This window comes from Colossoma macropomum, unplaced genomic scaffold (assembly GCF_904425465.1).
Source record: "Colossoma macropomum unplaced genomic scaffold, Colossoma_macropomum, whole genome shotgun sequence".
Taxonomy (NCBI): domain Eukaryota; kingdom Metazoa; phylum Chordata; class Actinopteri; order Characiformes; family Serrasalmidae; genus Colossoma; species Colossoma macropomum.
The window spans coordinates 41,150,000-41,162,116 of NW_023494784.1; the positions used below are offsets into that span (position 1 = coordinate 41,150,000).

Below are 12,117 nucleotides of genomic sequence, written 5' to 3' on the forward strand. Positions count from 1 at the left end.
GGAAGGGCGAAGCTGTACTCGCGTCGGCACACCCCACGGAATGGGGGTGGTGTGAACATTGGCTCATTTATCATTTAAAGAAACTGACATTCACACCGGCCATTCTGAACAGGGCTGTTTAGACGGGGTGAAAAGGATGCTGGTGCTTCATCCTTGTGGTATTTTGACCAAAGCATGTCACAGACATTTCATTAAGACCCCAGGGAACTGTGTTAACCTCTGGAAAAGGGTGGTATCTGCTATATTTACTGTGTCTAGTAAGAACGTTGCTAAGTATTACTGTCTTTTTTTTTTTTTCTATTGTCTAGATTGGTTTCAGTAGCCTGCCAGTACGGCTGGACAATTTGGGGGAAATATCTAATTGCAATTTTTTTTCTGACCAATATTCTGACTGCGAATTAAATTGCGGTTATTTTATGTAAGTTAAATTTCAGTCACATTTAGTTTTTCTTTCTTGATGCTTGACGCTAGTTGTGGTTGTGTTTGCACATAATAGCACGTAGATGATTCATTGCTTCTAACTCATCTACAGGCAGCTCACAGACACCATGTGATTAGGTTAAATTCTCAAGCTTAAAAGTTGTTCATGCAACATTTGTTGATACCAAAAATTGCAGCTCTTTCAATCTGAAAACTGCATTTCTTCAAATTATGGTTTCAATATAAAAGCAGTTAATTTTTTATCCCTATTTGCAAGTAGTAGCAGCCTGAGATGCTCCACCCACGTAGTTATGGACTGTCTGATGTCTATTGTGTGCTTTTTTTGTAATTCTGTTTTCAGAATCTCCTGCGCCTACATGCCACAGAAAAAACAGTGTGGGGTTGGCTTTCGCTTGTCAGTCAAACGGCCCGTTCCTGTCAAAGTAGGAGGTTCTTAGCCCCGATATAAAATGCACCAGACTCTCTGCCCATAGACAGAAGCCAGGCTTGCGAGTCTGCCGTAACAGGCACAGCGTCCTTGCAACTTTTTTCTGACCCCCTTGCAGACGCCCCTCCACTGTTTGTAATCTGTAAGTGCTGAATTTGAAGGCTGCGTTCATTTTGTGCCAATTCCAGTTGGAGAGCTGTTTTCCTATAAACGACTGTTCTTGAATCAGATGACCAGCAGTTAAATTGAAACTAGAATCGAAGCCATTAAGCCAGCGATTTATATTCTTGAAGGGTGTAAGTTGTGTTTGCCAGTACAGCCTAATAAATCACATAACTGGGCCATTTACTGAAAGAGAATCCATCTTCAGCCCAGAGATGTACAGCAAGGAGATAAAGGAAGCCATGGAAGATCTCAAGCTGCACAAATATTTAGAGTCTTCCCACTGTATCTCAAGGATCGTAGCTCTCAAAGGGTTTCCATGGGTTACCCCTAAGATACCCTTGAATTGCATCAATCACTAGCTCAGTAGGTGCTGGGTTTCACAGCCCGTCTGTGATTTACCGGCTTGATGTCCCGTCCTTCTCCAGAAGGATCCGGACAGCAGAGGCCCCAGCATTCATGGGACATGGTGCCGAGAGATTTCTCGAGCCCCTGCCCTCGCGGCCCTCCCTCACGATGACTTGTGCGCAGGAAGCAGGCTGAGGAATGTAGCTGTGCCTTCAAAAGCCGATAGCTGCTCCGGCAGTGCTGGAAAAAACCTCAGCAGAACAATGCGAGCTGGGAAGCCCGGCGCTCACTGGAGCGCACAATGGGCCCTTTGTGTGATTCCCGCGAACCCACTGAGATGCTTTGTGCGCTATGCCAACTCACTGGGGCCGGACTGAGCGTCCAGCGCAGCGCCCAGACTGAGCTCAGCCAGAGACGGAGGCTGCAGGTTGTGGGTCTTCAGGCTGGGGATGGGCTAGTGCGCCATTTTGACCATTTACACTCCACCTTATTTTTCATGTGACCACTGTATTTTGAGATTTTGGCCGAAATATCCAGTTGGGAAACAGAAAGTGTTGTTCATTACTGTTTTAGTGGAGTTAAAGAGAGAGTGCTTACTTTTTAAGCTGTTGGTTTATGTCCCATTAAATGGCTCTGAGACATTCTGGGACAGTATGCACTTTGTGGCTGTTACAACTGAGTGGACATGAAGGTACAAGGCAAGAACAGGAAGCTTACGACCCTAAACCTCTCAAGAATGTGCAGTTTAGGGTTGGCGGCATAGGGTTTACCATGGTAGTCAAAAATATTGGGTGGTATTTAAAAATTATAACGTGTCAAATTTCAGTTCCATGTCTGAATGGCCAAGTAAACATCACTAGGTGGCGCTGATAGAAAAGTGGAAAATCAGAGCCAGAAAAAAACCTTGACTTTGTGCTCTCAGACATCCTCTAAACGGGTGTCGTGTTAGCACCGTTAAGCTGGAACCAAGCCTGTGCTGTGGTGTGTGGTGCATTTGAGATGCTAACTTAGCTATCATTAGCTTAGCCAAAATTCCAAAGCACAGCACAGGTTGGGTTTTGGCTTTTTGTTACTCGACTGTGGTCACCAGTTTAATCAGAATTGAACCTGAACCTGGGGCACCGTTTAACTTTGTAGCCTGTTTGCTTAGCTAACGTTAAGTTAGCCAATCAGGCTAGAGATACAGACGGCAAGGGACAGATTTAATTTGCCTTGAGTTCACTCCCTCAGATTTTATCATCTAAACTTGGTAATACTGTTTATACTGTACCGTAAATATTTGCCATTGTTATGAATAATGGAACCAAAGCACCAAAGGGTTAGCATCCGTTTGTTGAGTGCAGCTAACTAGCTAGAATAAGAGGTCATCTTTACCTGATCATTCAGATGATGAATGATTAGGTAAACCATTTTTGCTGGTCCAGATTGAAACATGGTTTGATTGAACCATTTTTGCTGGTCCAGATTGAACCGTGGTTCGATTGAACCATTTTTGCTAGTCCAGTATTCAGTTTTTTAAATGAATTATACACGCATATCCTAACTAGCAGTGAGTGATATTGCAAAAATATCATGTCTCAATTCTTAGACTTTCACATTTCACATTCATACTTAGATTTTCACAGTAAGTATCAACATTTTGACACACACACACACACATTGTACGGCCTCCTTTACAAATTATGAACACGGTTATTTATTTTTTTTAATTGTTTCTCATTCTGCACTGCATCAAATCAAGTTAAACAGGACTAATTATATTCTAATTATAATGAAACATGCAATCCTTCATTTTTATTATTTCAAGTACTGATGATATCCAGAAAAGCATATTGTTTATCACAATAACAAAGTGTATCACGACGGCGGTATTCGTGAGTTAATATATGATTTCACAGGATACAAGTTGACATATAGTTTTAAATTGACATACACACTCGTCATCTTTTTCATACGTGGCTATGCCACTTTGCTTACTGTGGCATAATACCAGCTGCTTGCAGGCGACGTTGTCTTTGGATTTGCATCATACGCTCACAATTGAAACTATAAGATGAGAGAATGCGACTTATTTGAATTTTAAATGAAATCACGCATGCCTTATTTTTTTGTGAACAGCTTTTTATTGCATTTAATATTACATTTTACAGCAAAGGTGGGGAGAAAGTAAGAGGGATGGGAAGGCAGGATGGTGACATATTTTTAGGAATACACACAAATCAAAAAGAAAACAGACGATACACAAACAACTACAAAACTGAACAACATTACATAATTTAATTGGAAACTAAAATTCTTGAGTCATTTAAATTCTCCCAGTTTCTTGTTGTTGACTTTTGCCTTGTTAAGCTTTGCTGTAATATCTTCTATTCGAACTATATTTCATATTTCTATATAAACCTAGATTTTCACAGCTGAAACACGCGCCTTATCTGAACACCTGGTAAGGATGTAATGATAGGAAAAATCGAATTTGAAACAGTATGTTGAATTAAATATGCAGTATACAGTATATTGAATACTCCCTTTGCTCTCTTCTCTCGTTTACTGTCTCATGGAAACCAACATCAGTGATCGGAATCAGGCAGCATGGAAGAGTAAAGTGGGCGGGGCTTATTATGTAGACAGATCTGTAGATCTGAGTAGTATAGAATTAGGGCTGTATACATTTTAACACACACAACATTGGAAATTGGATTAAATATTGATCTCAGAATTGAAAATCACTTTTTTTTTGTATCCTTTGTAGGTTTAGCCCTAGCTTTAGCATGTTTATCAGAGGTGTGCCAATTTGGAACATGTCTTTTCCTTCAGGACTGTAATTTCTGAGATCTAGAAGACGACATTATGTTTCCCCTCATAGATTGCCCTGCCGCACTGGTTCTCCATCTCTGGTTCTTCCTCGCACAACCCCTCTTAAATGTGTGGTGACTCCCTTCTTTTGTTTCCGCCCACGGTCGCAGGTCAGGACCTTCTTTTGTGTCTGCTGACCAGGCTGTGACTCACTGGTCTGTAGAGGTGGTAAAGGCTGAGGTCAGAGCTTGGATTGTGTGTGTGTGTGAGTTTTTAAGTCCTCCTCAGTGTTGCTGCGTTGATTGCTTGGTTGTCCTTCTTGCTCTTCTGGAGTTACTGTGCGGTGCAGGAGCAAAGGAGTGGCTGGTACGGCTCTTGTCCAAGCCTGACCTGTTCCAGGATGAATTCTGAGAAGAGCAGTTTTTTTTTTCCCCTAGTTGTAGGTGCTGTGGTGAGAGTTTGGTTCTGTTAAGTGGTTTTTGTTTATAAAGACCTCCTGATGTGCTGCAGTTTCTCAGAAGGAACATCTAACAGTGTTTGAAAATCAAGGTCCTGAGGTTTTTCAGTGCTTCCTAACAGCAAAGTTGCACCAAGAACGGAGGCTGTTTTGAGAAACATTAAGCTAAACATAGTTTTGTTTTAACACTTTTTGAATCTGAAGATCGTGTGATTTAACAGAGTGAATGCAGTTTTTAATTTTCGTCAGCCACGTCCAGTGAGAGCTACAGTGGCTGCATGTTCCAGCCAATTAGTGCATAAATTATATACTCCATTTTATCAGCTCCACTTACTATATAGGTGCACTTTGTAGTTCTACAGTTACAGACTGTAGTCCATCTGTTTCTCTGCATACTTTGTTAGCCCCCTTTTACCCTGTTCTTCAGTGGTCAGGACCCCCATGGACCCTCACAGAGCAGGTACTATTTGGGAGGTGGATCATGCTCAGCACTGCAGTGACACTGATGTGGTGGTGGTGTGTTAGTGTGTGTTGCGCTGGTCTGAGTGGATCAGACACAGCAGTGCTGCTGGAGTTTTTAAACACTTTGTCCACTCACTGTCCACTCTATTAGACACTCCTACCTTGTCAGTCCACCTTGTAGATATAAAGTCAGAGACGATAGCTCATCTGCTGCTGCACAGTTTGTGTTGGTCATCCTATAGTCCTTCATCAGTGGTCACAGGACGCTGCCCACAGGACGCTGTTGGCTGGATATTTTTGGTTGGTGGACTATTCTCAGTCCAGCAGTGACACTGAGGTGTTTAAAAACTCCAGCAGCACTGCTGTGTCTGATCCACTCAGACCAGCACAACACACACTAACACACCACCACCACGTCAGTGTTACTGCAGTGCTGAGAATGATCCACCACCCAAATAGTACCTGCTCTGTGAGGGTTCCTGGTTCCCACGACTTACTAAGTTGTGGCCACACATTATTTTTTTATTTATACAGGATGTCACCAGCGGGGCTCTCTGAATGACTTTGTTTACAACTTAATGTAATTTTGCAGAAATGTTGAAAAACAGTTGGAATTCCCCTTTAATATCAGTGTCATATCTCCTATATTTTCATATAGAAATGGCCCTAGCCATAAAGTCCCAGTCTTTGATGCTTGTACTCAACTTATAGGCTCGGTCACAAATGGTTTCCAACTCACAAGTCCCAATTGGGGCACATGAGAATCCCCTTTAAGAAGAAATGGCTTGTTTCTACTTTAAGCAGCCTTTTGACTCTGAGTCATGGTACAGCGGCGTATCGAGACATTAGTTAGCACCGTAGTCTCCCTCTCCCACATCTCTACTGGGGAAAACCCTTCAGTTATACCAAGAATACAGACTGGAATATTCATATTTTCATATCTTATCAGAATCAAGTCTTGCTAAAGAAAGGTTGCTGTGCAGTGAAGTTTGTCTGTGTGATCTCAAACCAAGGCCAGCTTTTCCTTTTGCAGCTAATCCAATGAAAAAGGTCTTTGAGTGTAAAGATCTGAAGCTTGTTCATCTCTCAACAGAAAAAAGCCAAAGGCGAGGAGCTGTTTGACCAGATCATGTATCACCTGGACATCGTGGAGAAGGATTACTTCGGCCTGCGCTTCATGGACTCTGCACAAGTGCCGGTGAGAGCAGCGTCTGAGACGTGTTCGGAGATTTGTGTACCAATGGTTGTGTCTTCTGCCAGAGTGACTTTCATCTCTCCAGACAACTGTTTATGATTTTTTTTTATCTTTTAATAATACGAAATCTGCTTTGCACGTAAGGTAGAAGGCCTTTCAGGTATCAGGTTTCAGTTATTCATTTCGTAGATGTAAAATAAAACGGAAGGCAACACAATATTAATAACAGAAATTATTTATTTATTTGTTTTTTTGTTTTGTTTTGATTTTTTGATGTAAGTATTCAGTGCAGTTACGAAACACTGTGGGTAAATAAACAAAGCAGCAGCAAAATAAGCACAAAAACATTAAATAAGAGAAAAAATACTACTATTACTACTCGCTGCTGTCAGAACAAAACCTTGTATCTCCAAAATGGTAACTTTACAGGAGAACGAAAAAACACACTTTAAAAACAAGATTTCTGAAATCGCACACTGTGAGTCTGGCTTTAAGGTATAGGGTCACGTTATTTATTTATTAGTGGTGTCCAGGCCCAAACTGAATATGCTAACTTGACAAACTACTCATTTTTTGTGAACCGTTCATGAATTTCCCAAGTTTGATGCATTCAAATCATCTGTAGTAAATACGAAAATTAAATATTATATTATATATAATGTTGAAAATATTACAAACATGTTCCTGTACTGTCCAGAAACTGCCTCTGTCTTTGTGGACGTACGTTCACGTGCATCGTGGCATGCGTGATTTAAGCTAGCTAGTTATAGGAATAATATCTAAGAGATTAGTTTCAGGTACGCCAATAGCATCGGAAAAACAAGATCGCCGGACGCAATGTGTTTTTTTGTTGCTATGATTCGGTCACATGAGCCTGCATGTCCATCGTCACTGAGGCATGCAAACAAACATCAATCATTCCATACCTGCTGCCTGTACCTCTACTTACGGTAGGTACAACGTGAAAAATAAGCACAATATTAGTCTACTGGCTTCAGTCACTGAAAAGCACTATATAATTTAATACACTGTTAGTATTAAGCAGGTCTGTTTTTCATTCAGTCCAATTTTGTACGCAAGTTTTTCCCAGTGGTTCCCACTTTCATAGGAACAAAACCTTGTCGCTCCAAAATGGTTACTTTACTGAAGATTGAGAAAACATATCTTACTTAAATGTAGGTCAATAGAACCAGACATTTTTCCAAGTAATTTTGGGTCGTTTCTTCTGGTCCGTTCATCTTGAAATTTACACACAATGTAAAGGGCAGCAGAGATTTTTAAATTATGTCAAAAACTGAAAAACAACAAAAATGGAGTTAAGAGGTTTTGTTCCGACAGCGGCGCTCTAATACTACTACTAATAATAACTACTAATAATAATACCATTATTGAGAAGAAGAAGAAAGAGGGCCATTTCAGGACATTTGTACTTTTAAACACAGATAACTCTGTTAAAGCAGAATTTTTTTTTTTTTTAATATTAATGTATTTTCATGAAAACAAACTTTTCAGCCAACATAAAGTTTACTACAGATTTAAGAGCACTGTTAAAATTAGTGTAGTAACAGAAAATAACATGTGTAATAAAGTCTCTTTCATACCGAATGTATTGTTCTGGCTTACGGAGGAGAAAAGAAACAAGTTTAACTGACACATTCATACAACAAATGAGCCACTGATTCCTTTTCCTCTCTTCATAACTCACATAAATCTGTATCTCCACGTTTTGAAGAGCATTACAGGGATATATTTGGATGTATTTGATTTGAAGAGTCTTCAGGAGGGAGTTAAATGAGGAATAATGAAGGTTTGGAGAAGCAGCTCAGCAGCTGTAGACTGAGCTGTAGTGCTGCGTGGAGCAGTAAGAGAGGGGGGTGTGTGGGGGGGGGGCGTTGTGAGGAATGCGGGGGAGAGGAGCGAGAGACCTTTCATTCTTCCATCAGCGAGAGTGCCCCTCCCTCCCTTCATCCCTCGCTCCACTGCTACACTCCTCATGGGCTTCAAACGTACAAGCCACAGATTTTTGAACTTCATTTTCCCTCAAACTAATAAAAAAATAGTGTTTTTTTTTAAATACCAGTTTTAAATTAAGATCTTTTATGGAGTTTTTTAAACAGTCTTAAAGGGCCCATATTAAAATAAGAGTTTGGTGGATTATTCAGAATATACTGTTCGCTCTCCGGTCCATACGGTCCAGTTTTGGAAACTAAGCTGCAAAGACAGCCTGTTTTTACATTCACTGGTTTTGTGATGTCATTAAAAAAAAAACATTCACATTCATCCTCCATGGTTTTTCTGTTGTGGCTGGCATATTTGGGACCGAATTTCTGGCTTCGCTGCTCTGCGTGAACATAACTAGAGGTGAAACATGGCTAAAATTACTCTCCTTACTTTGGTAGAGAAAATCGTGACCGACAAAGTCAATAAAATAGTCTGTGATCTTATATAGTTTCCCCCTGAACTCCTGGTCTCACTTAAACTGGCAGAAAACCTACCAAATTTGTTTTCCTGACATTTATATTGATCTCATACTCAGCCCCTCTCCCTATTCTGGAGTCTCTCAGAGCATTTAAAAGCACAGAAGCCCACCGGCTCTTCACGTCAGGGCGGGTAAAGGATCCCATGGTGTTGCATAAAGAGGAGAATAAACTCTGTCATCATAGGAGGGAAACGACATCAGCTAATTAACACAGATGTGATCAATGCTGGCCTTTAGATAACTGTAGCTGATGTTCACAGCCGAGAGATGAACAGTCGCCCCCTAACGGAGCTGCAGACAGCCGGTATAACTTTACTCTCTGTTTCTGATTTAAATGACGTTTGAATGGAGAAACATAAGCGTTAAATATCAGACTGAATGTCGTGGGTCGGAAAACGACGTTGTGTTTCGACAGACGTGATTCTGTAAGTTTGCTAGTGCAGTTAGTTCCGAGTTCAGCTCCAGTCCTGAAACCCTCCACTGCATATCTGTGGTTTCCTGGTTAAAATACCTGATATTATTAGCTAATTAATCCCTTCTTGAGCTGAACGAGGTGAACAGCAGAGAGAAACACTAAACTATACAGTTCAGGGGCTCCAAACCTGGAGTGAAGACACTGAATTAAAGGTCTGGGTGTGTCTTGTCTCTCGGCTTCTGTCGAGTCTCGCAGGTAAATCGTTCACTAAACACAGCAAATTTAAGGCATCGTGCAGCGCAGTCACTCCCCGATCCGGCCTTCAAAATGGCTGCGACTGTACAGTGTGGCGTCACGCAAAACGCAAGAATAGACAGTGTTTCAGCCTGGACGGCTACTTTAGTAAGGCACAGTGCATGATATGAGGCAGACGGTCCAATCAGAGTTTGTTTACATGCATTAGATTTAAAGGTGCATTAATTAAAGCAACCAGTTTGATTTAAGGGATAAAGAGAGGTTGAAAAATTGTCTTGTGCAAATGAATTATGACTGTTTTTGGTTCATCAAACCATGCAGATGTGATAGGTGGACCTCAAAATGGAAGATAAATTAGGACATGGGCTCTTTAACATTTCAGAAGAAAACCTTGTATCTCCATTTTTGACGTTTTTCAGTTTTTGACATTTGAAAATGCCTGTCGCCCTTTACTTTGTGTGTGAATTTCATGATGAATGGACTAAAATAAATGACCCAAAATAACTTGGAAAAAAAGTCTGGTTCCATTGACTTACATTAAAAGTAAAGTAGGTTTTTTCCTTCTCCTGTAAAGTTATTATTTTGGAGATTCAAGGTTTTCTTCCGACAACAGCGATTTAAAAAGTCAGTATTTCTTCTATGCCTTTGTGAAACAACACATCCTTAAAATGCATAAAAATTTTAAATTGTGAAAATTGTATGTTTTCTGTTGCAGCACTGGCTGGACGTCACAAAAAGCATTAAAAAGCAAGTGAAAAGTAAGTGCACCACTCTGATCCCTTCCCTCTTCTGCATTTACACTTGAATCAAGTTCATTTAGGCTCCATTTGAAAAGGGTTTTCTGTGTTAAGTCTCAAACTCTGACAGCTTCTCCTGAAGAGGAAGGAGGACACTTCAAGTGGGCTGTTAAAATGAATGCTGGCCAGTGGGCTGGTCTGGTCAGCTGTCTGCTGTTTTGGTGATAATGAGCTGTACCTTTTAAAAGAGACTCTTACTCCATTATCTATTACTTTATTTCTGACCAGCCTCATTTAGTCTGTGTTTTGTTGTACATGCAGCTCCATTTATGTTGTTGTTGTTGTTGTTGTTGTTGTTGTTGTTGTCTAACAATGTATTCTCTCTTTCTTGTGCACCAGTCGGACCTCCGTATTGCCTCCACATGCGTGTTAAGTTCTACTCTTCAGAGCCCAACAACCTGCATGAGGAGTTAACCAGGTCCATTTCTGCTTGACATACAGTCGTGCAACACCCCCCAGTCAAAGTACAGGCTTAGTTGATTTTCTAAGTAAAAATAGGTTAACACAGAGAATTTAAATATGCTAATTTTAGTGCACAATTTCTATTTATTTGCTGAGTTTAACATAAAAAATAAAACATAAAATATAAAATGGCCGTAAAACTTGCACAGGTCACATTTTAGGTTTAAATTTTTCCCCCTGTATGTTGAATTCAGCAAATTCTGCATTAAAATGTGCAGAAATATGTTCTCTGTAAAGGATGTGTAACTTATTTTCACTTAGACAATCAACAAAACCTCATTTGACCAGGGGGGGGCAAACCTTTTCATAGTAAAATACATGCTTACAACCTTACAAACTGACTTAATTCTCTTTTTACAGATACCTTTTTGTGCTACAGCTGAAGCAGGACGTCCTGAGTGGCAAGTAAGAAAAAGCCTTAAGAACCCATAAACAACTTTAGAACCCTAAAAAGGCCCTAAGAGCCAATATATGTGCCCACACTTCAGATTCTCTCTCTCAAAACTATATATGTTGTATAGTAGTTATCAAGTCATATATAGAAATTACTGATTTAAGTCTTTACTAATCCTTTTTTTTCCATTTTTGATCTTTATGGTGGCATTTTTAAGATTGATAACACTAGTTTTGTGTTCCAAAGGGTAATGTATTAAACGCTATACCATTTTTCCGCTGTATAGCCTGAATTCCATGCATTTTTTTAGGTTTTAGGTTGCTTTTTGTTAGTATTCCCATATCGTTTTCAGTGTAGTTCCACTGTTTAAGTGCTACAGTCCAGTGACGCCCAAATTTATGCTAAAGAGAATCATTTTAAAAGGGTTTTTAAATAATAATAATAATGATTCACATGTATGTTTATGCTTTTGGCATATTCTCCAAAGTGACTTACAGTATAGTAATGTTACAGAGGCAGAAGAGCAGTGGTCAATGTAGTGATAGTAGTCTTGCCCAAGGATTCTTGTTGCTGTAGCATGGTGTGGTGGCCCGGGTGGGGAATCAAACCCTGTCTGCCCTAAGGAGTGCACTGGTGTAACCTGCTATGTTGTACTCTCTGCTTATAAGGCCTGGGTGATGTTTAAAAATGATGATCACAGTGTTTTGTAGTAAAAGAAATGAGATGTCACCCCCTCCCCCATGCATGCAAACCACTGCATTTGTTTTATCTACGTTTCATTGTCTTTTTAGTTTATATGCTTTTTTAACACTAACGCTTTTAATTAAATCATGTTTAATGAAAATTACTTTAAATAATATAATACTGAGCAACCTAACATCTTTTGAATACTACTTGTCTTTTTAATGGATGCAAACGTGTGCTCATGAGCTCCTTCTTGTGTAGATTCATGGTGACTTGCATGCTTATAGCGCTCCCTGCTGGATGAACTTCAGACTGCAAGTGCCCACGTGCTTTACGTAAAAAGGTG

The 12,117-nt window shown here is 40.1% G+C and overlaps 1 protein-coding gene across 2 annotated transcripts in view; it reads left to right on the plus strand.

The window, feature by feature from the left end:
• Positions 1-12,117, plus strand: part of epb41l5 (erythrocyte membrane protein band 4.1 like 5) — an 87,025-nt gene that overhangs the window by 14,074 nt on the left and 60,834 nt on the right. For both annotated transcript variants that reach the window (XM_036571641.1, XM_036571645.1), the window contains exons 3-6: positions 6,184-6,288; positions 10,150-10,192; positions 10,571-10,649; positions 11,054-11,098. In XM_036571641.1, the coding sequence (XP_036427534.1) occupies positions 6,184-6,288; positions 10,150-10,192; positions 10,571-10,649; positions 11,054-11,098 (272 nt within the window). The remainder of the gene's footprint in view (positions 1-6,183; positions 6,289-10,149; positions 10,193-10,570; positions 10,650-11,053; positions 11,099-12,117) is intronic.